At 42.1% G+C, this 25,717-nt stretch overlaps 2 protein-coding genes across 2 annotated transcripts in view; one reads left to right on the top strand and one right to left on the bottom strand.

Moving 5' to 3' along the window:
- LOC311326396 (centrosomal protein of 76 kDa-like) overlaps positions 1–25,717 on the bottom strand; it is a 75,771-nt gene that overhangs the window by 44,046 nt on the left and 6,008 nt on the right. Inside the window, exons 2-8 of the mRNA XM_084459288.1 lie at positions 8,705–8,860; positions 8,400–8,481; positions 8,003–8,227; positions 5,576–5,761; positions 4,397–4,494; positions 4,008–4,136; positions 3,668–3,862 (exon numbers count right to left, since the gene is read on the bottom strand). Coding sequence (XP_084315414.1) covers positions 3,668–3,862; positions 4,008–4,136; positions 4,397–4,494; positions 5,576–5,761; positions 8,003–8,227; positions 8,400–8,481; positions 8,705–8,860 — 1,071 coding nt within the window. The remainder of the gene's footprint in view (positions 1–3,667; positions 3,863–4,007; positions 4,137–4,396; positions 4,495–5,575; positions 5,762–8,002; positions 8,228–8,399; positions 8,482–8,704; positions 8,861–25,717) is intronic.
- Positions 22,361–25,567, top strand: LOC311326394 (E3 SUMO-protein ligase ZBED1-like). Its single transcript, XM_084459286.1, has 2 exons — positions 22,361–22,775; positions 23,681–25,567. The coding sequence occupies exons 1-2, from the start codon at positions 22,542–22,544 to the stop codon at positions 25,349–25,351; spliced, it is 1,905 nt and encodes a 634-aa protein (XP_084315412.1). The 5' UTR covers positions 22,361–22,541; the 3' UTR covers positions 25,352–25,567.

The following is a 25,717-nucleotide window of genomic DNA, read 5'->3' as shown; positions in this document are numbered from 1 at the left end:
AAAATAGCTTTCTAAAAGTTAATGTTCTCTTCCCTACTAACATTGTCTCGTCTCTAGTCTCGTTTTACTAACACCCCACTCGTGGGCTGTACCTTGACGTGGTGAGTGGGCTTCCAACTAAACAGGTCTCTATACAAAATGTCTACTCCTGGACTATTCTGAATCCACAACATGCTGTGTTATTCAGATTTCAGTTTCTATGTTGTGTAATGTTGTTACTAATAATGTGATTGGATATTGTGTTTGTCAATATTGGTTTCCAATGCAAATGTATGGTTTTTTACAACACAAATTTTCAAAGCCCGTTTTCTCAAAATGAGTTATTTCTCATCTTTGGGACATCAAAACCACCACTTGAGTAGCACCTACATACACCTAACTTTCCAGTTTTGTTCCAATCCATATTCTGAAGGGTTTGGCCAAGGGGGATTTTTAAAATTTCATTCATAGCCTGATTTATATAACAGTTTATCCCTAAAACATGGCGAAAATTGGTCTTTTTATGACTGTTGACAGTATTTTCTGATTTCTGAAGTGAAGAAAAGAGATATCAAAAATCCCCCTTGGACATAGTTTTGAATAGGGATATGTGAACAAAATGAAACAAGAATTTTGAATCTGGCTTGAACCAATTAAAAAAATTGATGTCCCTAAATTATGCAAATTAGCGCATATTTAGCGCATATAATGCCTAATTTGCATATTAATCCATAAGATTTCAGAAAACTTGTAATACAAAAAAGATGCTCCTTAATGTGCCTAACAAACTGGGGGAGTTTGTTGGCGACACCTATTAAGGATTTTTTTTTCCTATTCACCTGGGGTGTCTCCCCTTAAAATCCTAACCAATTTCGAAATCGGGTTACATCACGCACATAAGGAGAATCTTAACAGATATTCTTCTTGCGCATCTCAAACAAGCATATACAGCAAGATTTAAAAATAACGGCTCAGCACACACTACAGGATCTTATCGTGCCCGAGGGAGCAACGAACCACTGGTCTTGCCATCTCACTTGTAAAGTTGGGACGTAATAATCTTAAATATCAAACATGTTTGATATTATCGGGCCCGCCCCGATGGGTCTGTGAGCCGATCGGGAGGTATAAGATTGGATCTGTAAACCCCTCACATTACAAGATAATCTGGGCCGATCATCGGCCCCGACCAACGTTCCAGACCAGATTTCTCCTCCGATTGTCGGGAGGGGTGATTCGGGGATAAATCGGCCCAAAAATCCTCTAGTCTGAGCCCGGCATTAGCGTGTAACATGCCAGGTCCGAAATGCATACTACCTGCTATATAGCAGGTGAAATGTAGCATGCTACATCAAAACTGTGCATACTGCATCTCGCCTGCTATATAGTAGGTACTATATAGCAGGCGAAATTGGCGAAAAAATGGCCGACAATGTAGCATCAGGGTTGCCAGATTGGTGTGATGGGCCGTGTCCGAAATGCCTGCTACTTGCTATATAGCAGGCGAGAAGTAGCATGCTATTTCAAAAATGTGCCTGCTACCTCTCGCCTGCTATTCTTGCCTGCTACCTCGCCTGCTATATTGTCGAAAAAAACGTCCAGAAAAATTATTTCTTTATCCAGGCATCTTAGTTTTAACAGTTTCATTATAGCAGAGCAGGTTATATTTGCTCGTATGTGGTATTTATTCTGTTCACAACTTCGCGATCGTACAGCCAGGCTACAGAGCTCCAGAAACCGTAGCCATAGCAGAGGAGCGGCCGGAACAGAATGCTCCTGTTGCGGTACCGGAACGCGGCTAATAGGGGATTTTATCATGGCCGAGTACCTGCCATCAAATCACCATTCTGTGAAATATAGTTTCGAAAAAGTATTTCTTTATCCAGGCATCTTAGTTTTAAGAGTTTCATTATAGGTTATATTTGCTCGTATGTTGTATTTATTCTGTTCACAACTTCGCGATCAGCCAGACTACAGAGCTCCAGGAACCCCTATGCCAAGCCGAGCTGCATCACATTGTGGCCGGCCCAGAGTCCTCTGCTACGGCTACGGTTTCTGGAGCTCTGTAGCCTGGCTGTACGATTGCGAACTTGTGAACAAAATAAATACCACATACGAGCAAATATGACCTGCTCCGCTATAATGAAACTGTTAAAACTAAGATGCCTGGATAAAGAAATAATTTTTCTAAACCATATATTTGACAGAAAATATAACCAGAATATAAACTAACCACAGGTTCGAGGTCTGGTTAACAGAAGGCCTTTTCGCCTCAGCGTAACGATGTAACCCACGCATTCCCGTCACCTGACTCAAGTAGCATGATACATTTTTCTCGCCTGCTATATCGTTTTTGTGGAGTAGTACTATATAGCATGCTACTTCTCGCCTGCTATATAGCAAGTAGCAGGTAGCAGGCTTTTCGGACACAGCCATGTTTTCCAGCCCAATGAGCGCTCAAAATCCGCCCAATGTGATTAAAAAAAACGCCCAAATATTATAGTATATAATATATACCTGTAGCAGTGCATGCTAAGAAAAATGCCTTTCAGTTGATATACCGAAAATAATAATAACTCATGTGGTAAACTGCAACACACGCCTACACACAGTCTACGAGAGAGAGAAAGATGCGTAATCCCATCAAATAGTCAAAATGATATAATGCAGGCAACAAATTATAATAACACATGAGAAGCATGGCTATATCAAGAATATAGGAACGGCGGTGTTGCGGTCATAGACAAGAGAGCAACTCAAGATAACAAGATGACAAGCTAGATAACAAGCTTTAGTGGTGACAAGAAACCGCTAGAGAACGTGACAAGTGGACTAGGCTACACAACTTCCAATGGTAGGTCTATATAACAACCTGTAATAACCACCCATGAATAGCCTGCCTGCTCGCCTACAATAACCGAGTCACTGGCTTAGAAGACATGCAACCGCTTGACTGTAAATTGCGCATGGATGGCTGCCTAGAAATTTGGAAACAGCAAGCAAGCATAACCTGCAACTAGTCATGAACAGAATGTAGCCCTTTGAATAACCAATTGTATGTAGGCTACTGTCTCTGCTGTAGCTAATCCAAAACAGCAGTTCGCAAAACAGACCAGTCAAACTGAGAAACGTAGCCTACATTAGTCTAAGCAACGGCAACCGTTTGTCAGACAAGCCTAGTAGCCTCACTGTAGCAGTGCTTTACTGCCCCTTGTGGTTGCGGGTTGTAATATGTTTTTTACCACCGCTGCTGCCAAAACTGTATGTTTGCAGGCGCGGGCGTTTACTTCTCAGGACTGTATATGTGCTCGTAATAATTAAATTACATACAGATGGAGAAAAAATGTGTTTGAGAACAAGGTAATAATAACAATAAAACATTATTTGCATAGCACATTTCATACAGATAAATTGAGCTCAAAGTCCTTTACAATGGACTTGGTATTTCTATTGTACTTTATGTTAGGGTTAACCTAACATAAAGTTACCCTACCCTAACCCTATGTTTGTCTACTCTCTGTGCTGTTGTATGGATGACTCTACTGAAAACCTACTGCAAACCTACGGGTACTAATACAGTAAACTGAACTGAACTGTGCATCTTCGCTGCAGAAACCCTAGGCCCATAGACATTCCATAGAGCCAAGTGCCTTGCCTTGGAAACCCTCGGACCCCAGACCTTCCTTACCTTGCCCCTGCAGAGGAAGGCCAGCAGGGAACACCATTGCTCCTGTTTGCCCCGCCCACCTCCCCCGACGATGGGCGCCCTCTCCAGGCCCATCAGACTGACGAAGCGAGCCGCCTGGCGAGGGCTCTCCAGCAGACGACCCGCACGCAGCACGCGCACGTACGAACACACGGGCCGGTTTACCCCATTCTCATCCTGCAATGCAAAACACACACACACACACACAGCATGTTTACAACACATGCACACACAGTATGCTAAAATGAACGTTCAAATGTCTCTCACACAGCAAATACATCTAACACATTCTAATCAGTCAAGAAGCAGACAGAACACAGGCCTGTGCGAAGATCTTGACCAGTTTAGACTGGTGTGAGGGCCGGATCTCCAGGAACTCTCTCCACCACTGCTTGGCATAGACCAGGAACAGCCTTTCTTTCTCAGCAGTCTTCTGCCGCTCCAGAGATTGCTGGAGAGTGTGTGTGTGGCACAGGCATTAGATATGGCTGGACAGTGTGTGTGTGTGTGTGTGTGTGTGTGTGTGTGTGTGTGCGCGCTTGTGCATGGCACAGGCATATGGCTGCACACCTACAGGCAGGCTTGGTTTATGCAGTCAGGGAATGTGACAGTGGAACCAGTACAGTAAGGTTAGTCCTATTGGTGCAGTCTAAATCAAGTGGAGTTAACTCCGGGTGTGTTGAAACAAGACGGCCAGGTGTGTTCCCTCACCTGCGTGGTGATGATGTCATCAGTCAGGGTCTCTGTGAGAGGCGGGTAGAGCTCCAGGCTTACACTGAGAACGCCAGCGGGAACCTTGCACTCACTGCCTGATTAGAGGACAAGCAGAAAGGTTTTCATCTGAGCACGCTTAATGATCTCCATCCCACAAGATATTGCATTGTGGCCAGCCAAGACAACAGTGTTCCCTAGTTTTTCACCAAAGTGGGGATTGGCAGCTATCTCCAAAGAGATCACTTTAAGATTCAACATTTAAAAAGGGTGGTTCATTATGAGTCTTCAAACTGAAATGTTCTGATACAAGACAATACTATTTTAATCACTGACAGCCAACTAAACCACACTGTAAATGGTTCATTCATATAGGCCTTTCGTGGCTCTGCACTTCTTATGCCCCTGCCATTTCACACAATTGTATTGAGGTGCAATAAAAATGCTCAAACGCAAATTGCTATTGGTTGGGTTTTAATAGCGCTACTGTCACGCTCCGCCCTGTTCCCCAGTCTGTCTCCTATAGGGGACAGGGATAGATTGACAGGGTGTAGACTGACAGACAGGGTGTAGACTGACAGACAGGGATAGACTGACAGGGTGTAGACTGACAGACAGGGATAGACTGACATGGTGTAGACTGACCGACAGGGTGTAGACTGACAGACAGGGTGTAGACTGACCGACAGGGTGTAGACTGACAGACAGGGTGTAGACTGACAGACAGGGTGTAGACTGACTGACAGGGTGTAGACTGACAGACGGGGGTGACTGACAAACAGGGGGGTAGACAGACAGACAGACAGGCTGGCTGATTTTAGCACTAAAACCTTTGAAAACCTAGGACTCCCAACATTAGGAGTGACATGAACATTATTAGTAGTACTAGTACACTACATTAGTAGTAGGGGTAGTCGTAGTATGAACATTATTAGTAGTACTAGTACACTACATTAGTAGTAGGGGTAGTCGTAGTATGAACATTATAAGTAGTACTAGTACACTACATTAGTAGTAGGGGTAGTCGTAGTATGAACATTATTAGTAGTACTAGTACACTACATTAGTAGTAGGGGTAGTCGTAGTATGTTGAATCCACTTATTGTAAGTCGCTGTGGATAAAAGCATGTGTAAAATGTCTGTAATATAATGTCTAAATCTTCTGCATGTTTCTCTCACCAACTCCCAGCAGCTCCAGAGCCAGGCAGGTCTTCCCAGTGGGGGCGCTGAGGACAGTCCGCCAATCCAGGAAGTAGGAGGACACCAGTGTGGTGTCGCCGGACGTGTCTGTCTTGATCAGCACCATTTGCACAGGATCACAGATGGACAACATGTTGGTTGAGTCCACCATCTTACTGCCCTCTCCTGCAACACAAAGGCCACTGTTTCCATCAATAATATGTCTATACAGATAAACAAACTTTGAGGTTGAGATTGCAGCTGCACCACCACTCGCAACCTTTAGAGGCAGCAGAACAAACCAGTTGTTCATGCAGACTTCTCAGTACAGTGAACGCAGGGCTGACAACCTGGTGGGGTACTGGTAGTAAGCCTGAACTGTAATCAATTAGAACCTGGTGTGGCACTGGTAGTAAGCTTGAACTGTTATCAATTAGAACCTGGTGGGGTACTGGTAGTAAGCTTGAACTGTTATCAATTAGAACCTGGTGGGGTACTGGTAGTAAGCTTGAACTGTTATCAATTAGAACCTGGTGTGGTACTGGTAGTAAGCTTGAACTGTAATCAAGTATTGACAGCAGAAAATGTCTCCCCTCCTGAGCGAAATCAAGGTAAAACTTTGAGGCCGAAGCCAGAAAATACTGCAGCTGTAATTGTGCCCCTTTAAATAGTTTTGAAATGCACTGCACTCTCTCCCTTATTGTTTTCTGGCTTACTACTCAGTTTGAAAGTTGTCCAGAACCTTGATTTTGCAAAGAAAAACAAGTACTGTACATATGTAAACATGTTGTCTCCCATCCAGTATGCATGCTCCCTTGTGGTATCAAGCCCCCTGCTTCTCATTAGGCGTTTTTATACAGATCCCACTAGATTGCCCTATAGAAGACCCCTCAATTTTATATCTAGCTCTACTAAACACATCAAGCTATACTCTCTGCGGATGTAGAAGGTACATGATTTCCGGAGTAAACTTGCCTGAGACTATACTGAGACACCAAGCAGAGTTTTTGATGTAAAAATCTAAATGAACTTGTCAAAGGAAAAATGCATTGGAAAGGTGCCCCTTTAGTGGTGGGTTCTGGGTACTACGGGGGGACTGACAGACTCAGTCACTCACTCAGTCACTCAGTCACTCACTCACTCACTCACTGACTCACGACGTGACAGCGGCCAACCTAAAGTCCCCCCCCTTCGGCTGTCGCCGGGTGGGGGACAAAAACACCAAGACAATGTGTTCTTTGTAAAGAACAAATAAGCAGCAATACAAAATACATCAGAGATGAGGCTGAGCCATTGTTAAAGGAGTAGTAAAGGGAAAAATCATGTTTAGCCCTGTTTTAAGGTTACTTATGATCATATACAATGGTTCAGATCAAAAAGTTGACAAAACTAGCACTTTTGAGAAAGTTGATAATTGCTCTACCACCGTTTAGGTCATACAATGGATGTGGGTGGGCACTGTGAAAAATAATTCAAAAACATGAATTTATCTAACATCTAAATCGTTAGATAAATACAGGTGTTAATGCATCTTGCTGTTGTTAGGAAAACAACACTTTTATCCAACGTTTATCTTTTTGTCCAATGCTCATAAGTTGACACATCTTGTTTTTCTTCATAAACTCAGGCGATGTATGAAATGTAACACAGTGTGTGGTGGACACATTTTAAATCTAACACATTTTAGGCATTTTAAAGGACCATGCTCGTTTTTGACAACCTGGACCTTATTTACGACATATTATAAGACGTTTGACTCACCGAGATCACTTTGGTGTAGTTCGGAGGCATGTAGAGGAAATTTTAAATCCAGCGCGAGCCAGTATATCCATGTAATGGCGGTGGTCGGGGCACTTAGAATGCAGTTTCTAAAAATCTATTTTCTGCCGCGAAACGGTTGTTTTCATCAATCTGTCTTGATGAATCGCTAGTTGTGCTTATATAGAGCATAGGCCTGTTGTGGTTTTCACATGCCATGATCTTTAGAAACGTCTTTCGAAACGAAATAGCTTCCTCACTTGCTCCAGCACGCATTGGCACAGCGCGCAATCGTTGCTCCAGCACGCTGTGCGCATGCGTGCTGGACCAAGTGAGGAAGCTATTTCGTGTCTAAAGACGTTTCTAAAGATCCTATTACAGAGGCATGTGAAAAACAAGGAACCAACTGTTGTCAACCATTCTTTGTCTAGGCCTATAGGGATTAAAAATAATTATCAAAATAGTTTTGATTTCATTTTGCTCATGAGTGGAGACATTTTCTGCAGTCTTGTTAACAGTTCAGACTTACAATCCTACACTAGGCTATCAGAGTCTCTGATCTCTAACAGGAAGAGGAAGCTGTACCCATGTATGTCTCTGATCTCTAACAGGAAGAGGATGCAGTACCCATGTATGTCTCTGATCTCTAACAGGAAGAGGAAACTGTACCTGTGCTGTCTCTGTGGATCTCCAGCAGGAAGCCCTCCTGCAGGTCTGGCTCGCAGGCACAGGACACTGGCTTGGAACGAAAGCGCTGGTTCCTGAAGTGCAGGTGGAGGGTGAATGTGGAGCACACCTGGCCAGGTAGGGGCTCCGACTCCTGCAGGTGCTCCAGGAATGCTTTCCCCCCCAGCACCTGGAGATAGAGGTACCTACACCCTGGGTTGATGTTAGCTGGGAGGAGAGAAGAGAGGAGAGTTAAACAGCCATCAGTCATTTTTACATCCAAAGATTATTTTGGAGAAAGTTGATGTTGTCCAAATGAAAGTTTGTGTAGGGAGAGGACATTTGAATGTAACTCAAAGTTGGACTTCTTAGTTCATGCAGATTGGTTTGTTCTGCTTACTCTTCTTTATCTGTGTCAGATCCTTGTTCATTAAGTAGGTAGCGGTCTTTGATGTGGATCCTGGCTCTATGTTAGACACGTCCTATCAAAACAAAAGAAAAAGAGAGTGATCTTGAGTTTGACAATATATTACAAGATGTGTTTAGAAAAGATCAAGGGTGAAATTACCCAAAAGCTTGCTGAAACTGAGGTACTATAATCATTAATAATATACAGGCTGTGTGATAGACACAATGCCATCTAGAGAACCCCATACATTTACTAATAGTAATACTGTGTTTTAATCAAAAACAAGAATAAGTTACCTTAGTGAACTGTAGATCCTTCATAACATCGTCTACGATCCCCCTTTGTCGCAAAGCTTCTAAGAGGTCCTCCTCAGATAGCGCCTGCCGTCCAGGACCCAGGTCCGCCCGCACAGTCGTCGCCAACACATCACGAATCTTCCCATGGATGTCCATCTGACATAGAGACACATTCACAAACTCCTTATCAACTGATCTCCAAAACATGCCAATCAAAACAGCACTAGGTCAAGGTCAAGGTCAACTTTATTTATAAAGCACGTTTAAAATCAACCGAAGTTGCACCAAAGTGCTGTACAATATATAAAATAAACTTAAACAAAAAACAGAATAAAGTGCACATAATCACAGAACAATAAAAGGACAGGACACAAAACAGGACAGGGGATGTAGGCTATCAGGAACTAATCCAGGGCCATATTTTTTGAGAATCTTTATGAGTCCTCCTATAGATAGATAAGCCAATAACATAAAGTTGAAGTTAAGGAAATGGTCCAAGTATGGCCAAGCTTTGTTCTAGTTTTCATTTGTGTATCAGCCCTGTGATGTGGATCCGCTCCAAAATGTAATGGTTTCTATGCATGGAGCTATAATATAACTGGAGCTATAATATAATTGGAGAAGGCATTGGAAATGGCCGACTATTCATTTCAATTAAAGTTGCTCACCGGCGCATAAAGCCATTTGACGTAGTGGCCAAAGCTTGGTATTACAAGTCACGTGATGGCATGTGGCCCAAAAGGCTCATTTCTTGCAGAAATAGAGCATTATAGATAGGGTTTAGCAGCGGAAAACTTTTTTTTTCTGGGTATCATTCAACGTCAGAAACCAATCTTTAAATGATCAAGTTTTAACTCATTGACCCAATTTTTTTGTTGAAGCCAACACCTGTATCAACCCGATTTTAGAAATGCTGTGAACGAGCCTCGGAGACGCTGGGCAAGCGTTCATGGTGAACTCGGCGGAAATCACGTCACCACAGGAAGACCCGCCCTACTCTGCCTCTGATTGGCTAGTTTATTCGACATTCAGGAAGTGATGTTTATTGATGTCAGTGACAAGCTAACAGCAGCAAAGCCAATAGCTCTGTTTTTAGCAACCAGCTTGCTATAAATTATCACGAAATGTTGTTACAAAATTATAAGAAAAGATATAGCGTGTAAGTGGGTGAATAACTTACCTAACATTACCTAATGTTACATTTGCTCATGTTAACGTCAACCATATCGATACTGTATATAGGCTAGGTAGCTAGGCTAACGTTAGCTCTCCAGTTAATATAACTAGCCAGATTAAGTTTACTGTCATGTCGAGAGCTGTCGATGAAACAACTTCTACAGCTATGCTATAGCCACCTGGGTCACTATTGACTAGCTAATGTTAAAAAGCAAGCAGTTCCAAGCATTTGACAATGAGCAAACAAGTAGTATGTGTACAATTCATGGAGATTGACCGATAGTCCGCCAAACCGATAGTGTCCTTTTCTATCTGCCCTTCTTTATCAGTTTTGCCGATAAATACCACATAGCAAATCCAAGTGCACCCTCTTTAGGGCTGGGATGACGCGTCAACATAGTCTGCATTATTGACTATGCAAGTACGTCGACTGGCAAAACGTGTGTCGGCACGTCACAAAGAAGTAAAATGGCTGCACCTGGTCAAAACTAGCGGAGATTTGTGTGTCCCTAGTGCCTCGGCGCCCTAGGCAATTGCCTTCCTGTTGTTAGAGTCCGCTTTACAAACCGTAAACATCAGAATAAACCTATTGTCTTTGTTTGAAACCAGCTTAATCGACCACTCAGCGTGTTCTTGAAATCTAAACTAAACCAAGTAAGATTTTTCATTCATAATTTGGCAACGTGTATGTTTGGGGCGACTTCTTGGTTTCAGCATGTTTGGGCCGACCACACGGACGCGTGGTGTTCTTTTCTCGAAGGCACGGGGGTTCAACCTCGGGGATGCTATCGTAGCTGGTAGGATTTTACCGTGAGGCCCTGCTCGGTCTGAGATCTTGCTGAAATCTGGTACGTCGTTTGAATCTAGTTTATAGTGGTTACTTGATTTGCTTAGCTGTGATAACTTGGACAATGGGTTTTATTTGCGCCGGTTGTTTCACACGTGTGTCCTGGTTGTTGCTAAAGCCAGCTTTTGAGCCGCATGCCCGCTTAAAAAACCTGTATATAACTTAACCAGGGTTTGGGTTTTTTGTTAGCGAAGCATTTACAACGTCCATCCATCCATCCATCTTCATCCGCTTATCCGGGGTCGGGTCGCGGAGGCAGCAGTTCCAGCAGGGGGCCCCAGACATCCCTTTCCCTGGCAGCATCAACCAGCTCTGCCTGGGGAATCTTTAGCCGCTCCCAGGCCAGTGCGGAGATGTAATCCCGCTACCTAGTCCTGGGTCTACCCCGCGGCCTCCTCCCAGCTGGACACGCCTGGAACACCTCCCTAGGGAGGCGCCCAGGAGGCATCCTCACTAGATGCCAGAACCACCTCAACTGGCTCCTTTCGACGCAAAGGAGCAGCAGCTCTACTCCGAGTCTCTCCGGGATGACTGAACTTCTCACCCGATCTCTCAGGGAGACCCCAGCCACCCTCCGGAGAAAACTCATTTTGGCCGCTTGTATCCGTGATCTCGTTCTTTCAGTCATGACCCATCCTTCATGACCATAGGTGAGGGTGGGGACGAAGATAGACCGGTAGATCGAGAGCTTTGCCTTTTGGCTCAGCTCTCTTTTCGTCACAACATTGCGGTAAAGCGACTGCAGAACCGCACCAGCTGCTCCGATTCTCCGGCCAGGCTCCCTCTCCATGGTTCCCTCACTCGTGAACCAGACCCCCAGATACTTGAACTCCTTCACTTGGGGTAAGGACTCATTTCCTACTCGGCATTTACAATGTTACAGTGCTAAATGGTGAAGTACTAACAGCGTTCATACTCATGAAAAGCCTTATCTCTTGAACTTTTGGTTTGGGATCCACATTGTGGGGGTTGCTCCGACTCGATGGAGCTTTGTTATCTGAAGCTCGTTGTTTTTGTTTTCTACTCCTGTTGTGAAGAGTACAACACGGAGATGGCTGTTAAACTTCGAGAACTTTAAAACCCCAGGTGATTTGCTATTTGCTAAGTAAGTTGTGAAGGCCTTGTTTTGTTTTGTTTGTTGGCTCGGGTGTGTGTTCGTGGCTAGACGGTGTCCACGGGTGTCTTTCGTCGGCGTGTAGGCTACGTTTGGCAGTTTGCTGCGTCCTGCGTCTTTTGTGTTCTATGTGAAGCTGAGGCTTCTATGTCTATCGGATCCATTGTATGTTTGAGTCTACACCAAGGTAGATCTGTATTTGTTGGTCTTGTATTGGGATTTGAGATCCTGTGTTCTGTTTTTGTTTAACTGTTAAACACATGTTTATGCTGGCTATGTTCTTAGTTTTGTGCTGGTTTTGGTTTGTGTTCGTTTCTGTGATTTAATTTTGATGCTGGCCGCGCTCTATGCTGGCTCATTTTCTTTTTCGGTTCATGCTAGCTGTCCTCTATGTTGAATCCTTTATTCAACCATATGTTAGCTCATTGTTCTGTTAATGCTAGCTCCCACATGCTGGCTAGTTCATCCACATGTTAGCTAGTGCATCCCCATGGTTAACTGTTCTAAACTTTCCTTTGTGTACACGTAGTGACTTCCTATTTCGCTGCTTGTGTGGAAAAAAAAAGCGAGAGACTTCCTGTTTTGAACAAGGGAAGAATTTTTTTTTATTTACTTATTTATTGTAATTTTAACAAATAGTTTTAATCTATATTTTGTACTCATGGGGTTTATTTTTCTTTCTTTTAAACAATAGAATGTGGTGCTTTTTGTCTGTGAACAGATTGCATTATGGGCTAAATATAGTGATTTCCCCCAGTTCATGTATGTTATCTGTTAAAGGAGTAGTAAAGGGAAAATGCATGTTTAGCCCTGTTTAAAGGTTACTTATGATCATATACAATGGTTCAGATCAAAATGTTGACAAAACTAGCACTTTTGAGAAAGTCTGATAATTGCTCTACCACCATTTTGGTCACACAATGGATGTGGATGGGCATCTTGAAAAATCATTCAAAAACATGTTAAACTCTCGATTTCAAAGACAAGAAACTCACCTAGGTGTTAGTTGGTGTTCTGACATCTAATTCGCCATAAAGTTAGTTTCTAGTTCATCTGGAAAGGCTTTTTAAAATATTTTGCATAGAACTATTTAGTCGCAGCACATACGTGTGTAAACTTCCGCAAACTAGGTAGCCTAGCAACATAAACAATAACAATAGCTACCGTAAGTAGTTCCGCTTCCTGAATCCCCTCTGAGGATTGATCTACACATCTACAACGGTCGCTTCAATACAAGTCAATGGATTTCATAAAATGTTAAATAAAATCCTACAGGATTCATACTTTGCGGCAAATTTGATGTCAGAACACCAACGGACACCAATTACACCCTTGGTGAGCTTCTTGTCTTTGAAATCGAGAGTTTAACATGTTTTTGAATGATTTTTCAAGATGCCCACCCACATCCATTGTATGACCAAAACGGTGGTAGAGCAATTATCAACTTTCTCGAAAATGCTAGCTTTGTCAACGTTTTGATCTGAACCATTGTATATGATCATAAGTAACCTTAAAATGGGGCTAAACATGCATTTTCCCTTTACTACTCCTTTAATGGTAGCAGTCAGTGGCTAAAGCAGTTACACTGATGATTCCTGTAATGTTAGCTATTTTGCTGCAATGGGTTCAACTTTTGTTTCTGGATAAAGGTCATGAGTTGCTGTTTTGCACTTCCCTTTAGGTGGTGAATAAGTAGATCCAGGACACAGTGGGTTATTTGGACATCTACTAGGATGTTTACCGCCAAAGTAAATAAAAGAGGCGACAGTGGGCATCCTTGGCGGCAGACTCTGCCAACTGAGAACCTATCTGACATAAAACCATTTGTGTTAACGGTAGCTAGGGGGTTGGAGTACATTAGTTTAACTAATTTAATAAATGTGGGGCCCAGATCCATTCTTTTAAGAACGGCAAACAAAAAATCACATTCTACCCTGTCGAAGGCTTTACAAGCATCAAGGGATACAATCACAGTGGGGTCGTCATATCTGTTCAAGTGATCTATCATATTCAACACCCATCTCACGTTACCAGAACCATATCTACCTTTCACAAAACCAGTTCGATCAGGTTTAATAATATCAGGGAGTAGTATTTCTAGCCTACGTGCAAGAACCTTAGCCACCATCTTGAGATCAACGTTGAGCAAACTTATAGGTCTATATGAGGAACATTCAAGGGGATCTTTGTCCTTTTTCAGAAGTAGACTAATGGAGGCAATTTTCCACGTGTCAGGAATCGAATCCTGATTGATCAGATCACTCAATACAGGCATAAATATAGGGCGAAGCTCAGGCCAAAATGTTTTGTAAAATTCGAGTGAGAAGCCGTCTAGCCCTGGTGCTTTCCCAGTAGGCATTGACTGAATAGCTTCCCAAACTTCTTCGTGTGTGAATGGGATGTTCAGGGCTACTCTGTCAGATTCTGATATAGAAGGTAGATATCTAAATAGGAGGTAATAATAACCGGGTCAGTATCTTGTGAGGTATAAAGGGATTTGTAGAAGTCACAAAAAGAATTATTAATATGTAAAGGGTTATAGCTAGTACTCCCATCTGCCAATTTAATTGCCTTAATAGATCTTTCATTTTGTTCTGTTTTCAGTTGATGCGCTAAAAGCCTACTGGGCTTATTGCCAAATTCATAATATTTTTGCTTAGTGAAAAATAATAGTTTGTTAGCATGATTAGTATGGTCCAGATTAAGTTTGGCCCTTGCTGATGCCAGAAGGTTCCAATTGAATTGACTGGGCATTTGCTGCACCTTTTCTAAACGTCGTACCTACTCCTCTAGATCCTGTCTCTTTTTAGCTCTCAATTTCTTTAGTGAAGAAGCGTACGATATGATATAGCCTCGTATAGTAGCCTTGGCTGCTTCCCATTTAGTGGCTGGGGAGACAGGAGAATGTTGGTTATCCTGCCAGTAATGTGACCATTTTTCTCTGATCATGGCACAGAAATTAGCATCCTGTATAAAAGAGGAGTTAAATCTCCATTGGCTCGTTCTGGGTATTGTTTCTAAATTTACATGGAGATGGAGAGGGGAGTGATCCAACAATACAATAGAACCTATTTGGGAGGACTGCACATTATGTATATAATTAGAGGGAATGAGGAAAAAGTCTATCCTAGAATATGAATTGTGGGGTCTAGAATAGAAGGTCTTTAACATTGGGATGTAATTCTCTCCATATGTCCACCAGTCCAGCATTCTTACACATGCCATTCAAGGCTGTGGATGCTCTAAAATTTGCAATGGGTGCAGTTGAGGACGTATCAAGGTCAGCATCTAAAATACAGTTAAAGTCCCCTGCAAGAATGCCAAAACCTTTACAGTGGTGATTGAACATCAGGACTATGTCTGACATAAATTTTGCAGAGTCCTCGTTTGGAGTGTAGATATTCAAAATAGTTAAATGCTGCCCTAGGATAAAGCCAGTAATTAGATTGAATCTACCTCCAGGGTCAGAAACTTGGCATTCAAGAATGAACTGAATTTTCTTATTAATAAGAATTGCAGTACCACGCTTATTAGTATCATAAGAGGAGAAATAGATCCGGCCAACCCACCCCCTTCTGAGTTTCAAATGTTCTAGGTCGGATAGGTGGGTCTCTTGCAGCAAGGCCACTGATACCCTTTGCTTTCTAAGGAAAGTTAAAACTTCTTTCTCTTAATAACGTGGCCAATGCCCTTGACATTCCAGATAACACAGTGAAATGGCTCATTCATGGTGGCCTGTTGGAGTACAGCAAGGTATTATTCTGGATACATGTGAACTGCTTCATTGCAAAACGAACAAAAACAAAAGAAACCTTATGCAACTTTGAATATGTGTTAAATGCAAAAGAACGTGCACGCAACATTTCCCCCCTCCCACCCCCCACTAAGAGTAGGCTGTAAACCTACTGTAGACCTATATGACGATTCAACTAGCCCTAATCAGCCTGCCTAAAAAAACGAAGGGCAGATGAACCGAATAGAATTGTAAGGTCAATATAAAAAAAAACAATACAAAAAATGTTATAAATGTAGGCTGTGTCATGAACCAGCAGGCCAACCTATTCTTTAGTTACTGTAGCTTAGGCTATAAAACAGTTTGTGAGAGTTGACAGTACGTAATTAAAAGTCTCAAGTAACCAAATAGTCAACAGTCTCACCTATCATGTCCGGTAGATTTGGCTCAGGGTGAAATGACACCCCTTCTTGATAAAAATGGAAAACAAAATACTCCTCTTGTGTAGTCATGTAAAAGTCCAACATCAAGACGCAAATCACTTCCTGAGATTCTTGAGGAAAGTGTCCGCAGACTTTGGGTCATCAAAGAAGCGCAGTTTACCCTCGTGCAGACAGCGGAGCCGTGCAGGATAGGCAAATCCACGGTACATGCCACGGCTGGAAAGAGCTTTCCCCACTGTCTCGAACTCGTGCCTCTTCTGCAGGATAGCCGCTGATAGATCCGGGTAGAAACGAAGCTTGGCCCCGTTGAAATTGACTGCTCTCTTGGATATCGCAGCCTTCAAGCAACCTCCTTATCCGGGTATCTCAGGAAGCGAACAAGCACACTCCGAGGGGGACCACCAGGTTTGGGTGCGGGAGCCAATGATCTGTGAGCCCGTTCAATGTCGAGAGTGCAGCCCTCCCCGAGGTCCAGCCATTTCGGTAGCATGTCTCGGAGAAACTTGGTCAGAGAGCCGGGGGTCTCCGAGCCTTCGGGCAGACCAACGATTTTCAGATTCTTGCGCCTCCCGCGGTTCTCTAAATCGTCACATTTAGCTTGGAGCAGGTTGACAGATGTCTCCAGGGTGGACAGCCGGGCCTTGCATGTTAATTTCAGTCAGTATCAACTCCATATTGGATTCTTCCATGCTACGCTGTGCTTGGTTTTGCTTCTTGTCGACGAAAAGATCGGGAAATCTTTGTCAGGCTGAGATGTGGACATGACACGGGCGTACTTGACGTTATTTGAACAATCTTAGATTGAGGTTATAGGAGGTTTATCACTTAATTAGCGATGGTTTCAGGAGAGCTCAGGCTTCAAGCTGCCATCTTCCTCCGGGTCACGTGACGCCTTTTCTATGGTTATAATTTTGATTATTATTATTCTTTTGTAATTGTTCTTAAGTGTATTGGAAAGTGTTTGAATACTATAACAGATATGCCTATGCTGCCTTAATGTTTATGGAAAAAGTTAAATGTAATATTAATTCAATTCAAGACCTTAATGAAGTATGTGCCATTGCCATTGGGGATTTGGAATATTTTGATACATAATCTGATGTTTCTAATTTGATTTTAAGGGTTTTCCTCTAAAACAAAGAGTTTTTTTCCCACTCACTCATGAATGTGAAATGTGTATTAGATTAGTAATCATGTTATCTTTTTACCTTGCTTATGCCACATTTTGTTGAGTTTTGGCACATGGTTTGCATGTGGTAAGAAAATAATCTTGAGTTTGTTAAATAACCTTGAGTTTGTTAATCTTTATTATGCTCCACCTAGTGGAGAATAGATTGCTTCCTTTCCATATGTGTAGAATTAGGTTTTTACCAAATCTGTTTGATTTTTATTATGATATTTCATAATTTGATTTTCCACATTGTTGATTCTTTCATTTTTATTATAGTTGTGGATGTTTAATCAAATGAAATTTAACTATCACCAATGTGTTACTTCCAAGTTGTTTATTGTTTTCCTACAGACCTCTGTGAACCTTCCTTTTCATCCGTTCCCAGAGAATCCCTCTGTTTAGATAGACTGTGACGTCACTCCCCTTTACCCTTTGTCTCAGTGCCCGTCACCTCCCTCTATAACGAAGTTATAAAAGAGACTGCACGACAGAGTCCCAGTACTCTGGACTTGGATACACTTCCTGTTTCGAGTCCGAATTTGCAAATCGTAACAGAATAAAACTATTGTCTTTTGTTTGAAACCAGCTTGAATCGACCACATCGCGTGTTCTTTGAAATCTACCTTAAACCAAGTATATAAATACTTTCATAACAGCGGCGTGCGCCATCGTACGACGTCATACGACATCATACGACATTGTGGTGGAGGCGGTCTGCGGGTGGCTTTAGGCTCCCGAAAGAAGCAAACGCATTTCCCGAAATGCTTCTTAGCCAAAGACGATCTTTCGTTAAGAAGGTTTTGTGGTGTTAAGAAGGGTCTTGGGCGTTCTTAACACCTTCTTAGCGACCAAACACTTGCAGATCCAGCCGTGTCAGGCAAAAAGAGATATTCAACCAATGCGCACTGTCATAGAGTCTACCTTCATATTTTCAGCTTGTTGTGTGCATATTTAGTTAAATAAAATAAATAAATAAAAACGACTACAAATCATCACTATGAATTCTGTGAAGTGTCGCCCTGAAAATATTGCTTGGCGACACCTCGTCATTGTATGAGAATTCCATATAACTGTACCAACGTTATTCTGAGTTGGGTAGGCTAGCTGCGGGCACTATGCCACACATTCTGTTGAGCCAGGAATTGCAGGGTTATTGTCAAAGTTTGCAACCCAGTAAAAAAAAAACATAACGCCGTTGGATTTGAATACCGGAATTGTTTAGAGGACATTTTCAGTTACACATTAATTCGACAGTGTTATTACCAAAAATTATCTGGTTTTGTACATTTACGTTTTTAGTAAAGAATTGGTGACGCTGTCGCCTCAGAGTGGGCGTTAGCACACACTCTTCCACTACTACTACTAGCCTACTACTACTAGGCTACTAGTAACGTTACTACAACTGCTGCTGCTGCTACTACTACTACTGCTAATACGGCTGCTACTACTACTACTACCACCACCACCACTACTACTACTATTACTACTACTACTACTACTACCACCACCACCACTACTACTACTACTAGCGTTTCTACAACGGAGAGTAAGAACACTTGATTCCGATTGGCTAGAAGCCGTGGCAAAATACTCTGTAACCCATGGCTGCGACCGCATAACAATTAGTATTAATGCGCCGTCAATCTCATTGACGAGACCATGGATAAAATCAAGGGGTAGGCTATGCTTTGCGTAGCAACCACTCGCAGCAACCTCACGTTTTTCGTATCCTATTACAATAACACACTCATCAGTTCGACTCCAACACTTCCACACCCCTACCAGCAAAAACGAGTGCTCTGGAGAACTGTTTTAATAACTGCACCATAGCTGGAAATATTCAAATAAACCACCCGAATTATGCCTTATGGTTCATGTGAAGAAGGCCAAAAAAAGGCGAGATAGCCTATGTTGCCTGGCAACCATTTAATTCAGAACTATAGCTATCGCGGAAGATTTAGTAAATACTAAAATGATAAGAATGATCGGTAAATAAATGATTGAATGTTAAAAATGTGTGTTTTTTGTGAATATATAAATGTAGTAACCATTGTAGATAAGCAATTGACCACTCGAGGCAATCTCCGCTATCGCATCGGGCCTAACAACGCCCCGTAGCTGTGGTAAAATCCCGTGTAACCAAGCCCCCAGGATTCTAAATCTAAAGTGAAACCCTATTGAACCGCGCCATCTTGGCTAAATTTGTAGTCATTTGGCTATTTCCGGTGACTTTTGTACTTGCGCAGTTGTGCTTTTCCGTCCTACGCGCGTCCACGAATAAGTTAACTTCTGTGTGAAATGAAATGAAAACCGGCTTGCATATTAACCTGTATTTGTCAAATATATCCATTGGAGACATAATTTTTTATCCAGGCATCTTAGTTTTAACAGGTTAATTATAGCTGAACATGTTTTGTTTGCTAAAAGATGGTATTCATTCCGTTTGCGATAACGTTATTGCAGCCAGGCTAAATTCCTCCAGGGAGCCAGTGACAGGCGAGTTGAAAAGCTTCACTCCCCGCCAGCAGGAGCTTTGGCCGCTGCTACCGCATCTCAGATAACCTGCTGAGTTCGTGGCTGCTATTTCACATTCGCCCTTGATCAATCCCAATACCAATCCATGGTAATAATGAATCAATCTTTCAGATCGACAGTGCTGCATGCACTCGTGGATTGTCTTTTAATCCTGATTTAAGCAGTTTCTGAGACTATAGAAAGCTTTTATTTTGAAATGGCACATCAGAATCTTGTGAAACTCCACAGGTCAGACCCAGAGGGGGTCTACTACCACTGTGTATCATAGAACCCGTGGCATTTTGGGTAGTTTTCTTTTAATCCTGATTTAATCCTAATTTAAGCAGTTTCGGAGACTTTAGACATCAGAATCTCTTGAAACTCCATGAGTCAGACCAAAAGCGGGTCTACTGGCACTGTGTAGCATAGAACCCGTGGCATATTGGGTAGTTATATTACACAGTGCCAGTAGACCCCCTTTTGGTCGGCCTCGTGGAGTTTCAAGAGATTCTGATGTGGCATTTCAAAATAAAAGCCTTCTAAAGTCTAAAAAACTGCTTAAATCAGGATTAAATCAGGATTAAAAGAAAGAACCCGTTATGATACACAGTGGTAGTAGACCCCCTCTGGGTCTGACCTGTGGAGTTTCACAAGACTCTGATGTGCCATTTCAAAATAAAAGCTTTCTATAGTCTCAGAAACTGCTTAAATCAGGATTAAAAGAAAACTACCCAAAATGACACTCCACGAGTCCGACTGGGAGGGGGTGTCCTACCACTCTGTAGCATAGAACCCGTGGCTTAAGTAGGTTTCTTTTCATCCTGATTTAATTCTGATTTAACAGGTTTCTGAGACTTTAGAAGGCTTTTATTTTGAAATGGCACATCAGAATCTCGTGAAACTCCACAGGTCAGACCCAGAGGGGGTCTACTACCGCTGTGTAGCATAGAACCCATGGAATCTTGGGAAGTTCTCTTTTAATCCTGATTTAAGCAGTTTGAGACTTTAGAAGGCTTTTATTTTGAAATGCCACATCAGAATCTCTTGAAACTCCACGAGTCAGACCAAGAGGGGGTCTACTGGCACTGTGTAGCATAGAACCCGTGGCATCTTGGGTAGTTTTCTTTTAATCCTGATTTAATCCTGATTTGAGCAGTTTGAGACTTTAGAAGGCTCTTATTTTGAAATGGCACATCAGAATCTCGTGAAACTCCACAGGTCAGACGCAGAGGGGGTCTACTGGCACTGTGTAGCATATAACCCGTGGCATCTTGGGTAGTTTTCTTTTAATCCTGATTTAATCCTGATTCAAGCAGTTTGAGACTTAAGAAGGCTTTTATTTTGAAATGCCAAATCAGAATCTCGTGAAACTCCACAAGTCAGACCGGGAGGGGGTGTCCTACCACTACCATAGCATAGAACCCGTGGCATCTTGGGTAGTTTTCTTTTAATCCTGATTTGAACCTTTTTTAAAGTCCCCCGCAGACCGCCTCCGCCACGATGTCGTACGACGGCGCTGTGTCCGGCTAGCCCCGCACACAGGCTGCGACATTCGACGCATTCTGGTGCACTTTAAAAAAACAAATCCCACTTGATCAGTCAATGACAAATAGCCAACAACCTCGCAATGGGTAAATAAATCTTATAATTTCTTCAATAAAATAATGGTGATAGTAGCTAAGCTATAGCCTTACAAGTGATTTTGTATCTTTTGGAAACAATTACTTTGATGCTGTATCAGTCACATAACCGTTTTTGTGTCTGTTTCATTAGGCAACATTGTAGCTAGCCTATCTGGCACTTGCAACATTGTGCTAACGTTAGCCTAGATAACATTAACGGACCTTATGTATGTATGTATGTATGTTATGTAACATAACATAGTTAACAGACGTTAGTATAGGCTATGTAACTTTATGTTATGCATCAACCGCAGTGTTTGAGTGTCTTATCAAGTAGGCAACATTTTATGGCAAACCATTGTAACTGGCACTCATAACGTAGCTAGTGCTACATAGTTACTAGGCTAATATGTAGCCTAACGTTTGGCTATGCATCAACCGCAGTGTTTGAATGTCTGTTTTCAAGTAGGCAAAACATTGTACTGTAGCTAACAAGAACATCTGGTGTAGACATTAGTAATATGCACCAACCGCAGTTGTTGTGGTTGTTTTCAAGTTGGCAACAGTATATAGTTAACAAATGTTAGCAGGCAAATTAGGCTATGTATAAGACATCTAAGTATCAATGAGCATGCCACATAATGCCATATGCCTACAACATTTTAGCAGTGTAGCCTAAATGCAGGTCATATTATTCTTGATTTTATTAAGACACACACAACATTTCTCCCACACAAGCTAAATATTTACTATTGATATTGTTTTGTCCCTTTTCCTTGAGCAAAACAGATGCTTGGGGGGTAACAGAGGACCTACATTCTCTGTGACAAGCTGGCTGCATACTTCAGCTCCACAGAGGGCAGTTTGGCCTGGCAGGATGGAAGGGTGTAGCCAAACCAAGCCCTCCTCTCCAGCCTACACCACCAGGCAGTAGGGTTGCACGGTATACCGGTACCAGTATAGTACCACGGTACTAGAGTTTTGAAAACGGTACTATACCAGCATTTAAAAACAAACGGTACTTTTATATATTTTTTCTATGCAGACAAATTGGTAAATTGGAGCCTGTCTCTTTAAGCACGGCGAGCTCAGCGAGTGTGACGTAGTTGCAGAGGCAGAGCCGCCTCCCCCTCCCACTCGCATGCGGAGGAGGAGAGACAGAAAGGAGAAGTCGCGTATTACACAGACAGAGCGGGTTGAAAAGACAATACAGAGAGATGGCAACTGAAGAAAAGCCCGTACTCTTGGAGAAAATGGGGGCCCGAAGTACGGTATGGAAGTATTTCGGGTTCAAACCCAACGATAAGGGCGAGCCACTGAACCCAGATGCACCGCAGTGCAAGCGCTGCTACAAAGTGTGCCTCGCTAAAGGAGGCAACACTTCGAACTTATCGAAACATTTGAAGGACAACCACGCGGACTTGTTCCGCGACTTCAATAAAGAAAGACAGGTGATAACTTTGTTCACCAGTTCACTGCACTGTCATGTCAATGAAAGAAGTACAGAGCCTCTCCCAGCCCCGTAGTAAACCTAATGCAGCCTACATACAGAGTTAAAACATGTCCATGGTTAATCAATGCAATTTAAAAAAAAAAATACAAAAATTCTTAAAATATTTAAATAAATTCCACAGACTAGAATATAACTTTAATATATTTTTATGTATTTTAATATTATTTAATGTTTCATATATATTATAAAGCATTAAGGCAATTAATTATATGAAACAATTATTATTATATTGAAACACACTTTTGTAAAACATTCCATTAGCCTACAATATCTAATCCTATCCTACAGGACTGTCTCAGAAAATTAGAATATTGTGATAAAGTTCTTTATTTTCTGTAATGCAATTTAAAAAAAACAAAAATGTCATATATTCTGGATTCATTACAAATCAACTGAAATATTGCAAGCCTTTTATTATTTTAATATTGCTGATTATAGCTTACAGTTTAAGATTAAGATTCCCAGAATATTCTAATTTTCTGAGATAGGATATTTGAGTTTTCTTAAGCTGTAAGCCATGATCAGCAATATTAAAATAATAAAAGGCTTGCAATATTTCAGTTGATTTGTAATGAATCCAGAATGTATGACATTTTTGTTTTTGTAATTGCATTACAGAAAATCACAATATTCTAATTTTCTGAGACAGTCCTGTAGATGATAGAATGAGCCTCAATTTATTTTTCTATTCCATTTAATGTCTTTCTTTTCCGTTTAATGTGGCCTATAGTTTCAAAACACAAACCTTTTGAACAATGAAACAAGTAAAATGAAGCAATGGCATACAAATTAAAATGACCATGTTAATTAAAATACTGTACCCCCTCCCTCCCCCAATTACAGAAGTCTAGTGCTGCCGGCTCAGAGAGGGTGACACCACCCACTCAGAAGCAACCTACTCTCCAAGATGTCTTTCAACAGCATATTAAGTACCCAAAGGACAGCAAAGATGCTAAAAGGCTCAACAGGGCAGTTGCAGAGTATATCTGTATGGATCAAGTGCCAATATATTCAGTAGAGAAAGCTGGGTTCAGAAACCTTGTACATAATTTGGACAAAAAGTATGACCTCCCGTCAAGGAATTTTTTCATGTATAATGAAATTCCCAAGATATATGACGAGACAAGGTCTATGATCAGTGCACAGCTAGCAGCAAAGCCTTTCTTTGCCTGCACTACAGACCTCTGGACGAGCAGAACTGCAAGTGCATACATGGCTGTAACACTCCAGTATATTACAGAAGCCTGGAAAATGGAGTCCTGGTGCCTAGGATGCTCTGCATTGCAGTCTGACCACACAGCTGAAAGTCTGAAGGAAGCCCTGGAAGATATTGTAACAGAGTCATGGGGGTTGGATATGACCAAAATGTCTGGTATCACAACAGATAATGCTTCTAATAACCGCAAGGCGTTTGCTGACTTCAGCTGGATACCCTGCTTTGGCCACAACCTGGATTTGGCTGTCAAGAAAGCCATAGCGACAGATCGCGTGGCTAGCTCTCTGTCCCGACTCCGGAAGACCATCTCTGCCTTCTCCAGGTCCAATAAGATGACAAGAATGCTGAAAGAGAAACAGGCCTCTTTAAAGCTACCACAGCATAAACTAATTCATGATGAGCCCACCCGCTGGGGTTCCACCTATGACATGGTGGAACGATTCTGTGAGCAGCAACAAGCCGTCTCTGCAGTTCTGGCGGATGATAGAAAGAAGTGGCACCTGATGCCCAAAGACTCAGACATGACAACTCTGGAAACGGTAAGGGATGTCTTGGCTCCACTCAGTGAATTCACAGATGCCCTAAGTGGAGAGAAAGAAGCAACTCTCTCATCAGTCCTGCCACTCATATGGAAGATAAGAGCCTGCCTGGAAGATGAGGAAGGTGACAGTCCACTGACGCGGGAAATGAAGCACAATAGTAAAGAAGACTTTGAAAAGAGATATGATGAGTACAATCTGAAGATGACACTAAACATCGCCACATTCCTAGATCCAAGATTTAAAAATATGTTTGTTACTATGGAAGAAGAAGTTAAGAGAGAACTTCTCCTAAAAGTTGACACAGTTCATCTTCCTAGGGAGCCCAGCCAGAAACAAGACGAGTCAGTGGATGACGCAGCAGGAGCATCTACATCAAAGAAGAAGAGAAGTGACCTAAAGAGTTTGCTCTGCAGTATCACCTCAGAAAAGAAGGGGGCAGATACTAGACAGGATTCTGCCACACCCATGACAACACCCAGTGATAAACTAGAAGGAGAGATGACTGATTATAGACAATTAAGAGAAATCAGCCCTGCAGAGGACCCCCTGGTATGGTGGAAGCAACACCAGGTAGAGCTGCCCATCTTAGCTCAGTTTGCAAGACAGTATCTGTGTATTCCAGCATCAAGCTGTGCATCTGAACGTGTCTTCAGCACATCTGGGAATATCTGCAGTCCAAGGCGTTCTAGACTGACCGAGGAAAATGTAGACATTCTTGTTTTCTTGGCTAGGAACCTGAAAAAAGAAAAACAGTGATAGCCCGCCAGCCACCCTAGGAGGAGTTTTTGCTGCTACAGTATTTTATTTTACATGGTGACTTTAATTTGAATGGCATTGCTTTATTTTACTTGTTCTCACTGTTTTAAAGGTTTGAAAATTTTAATATCCCATGCCAATTATTTATTTTATTCATCGTTGTTATTGTTCCCAAAGTCTGGTTTAAAATAAAGGAAAATGTTGACATTTGAGAGTGTTCCACCTTTTTACAAAAAGTATCGAAAAGTATCGAAAAGTATCGAAATACATATTGGTATCGGTATCGAAACAGAAATTTGGTATCGTGACAACCCTACCAGGCAGTCCCCCTCACCAGCCTACACCACCTGGCAGTCCTCCTTCAGC

Source organism: Borostomias antarcticus (assembly GCF_949987555.1).
Source record: "Borostomias antarcticus genome assembly, chromosome: 27".
Classification (NCBI taxonomy): domain Eukaryota; kingdom Metazoa; phylum Chordata; class Actinopteri; order Stomiiformes; family Stomiidae; genus Borostomias; species Borostomias antarcticus.
This window is presented reverse-complemented; position numbering and strand designations above follow the sequence as displayed.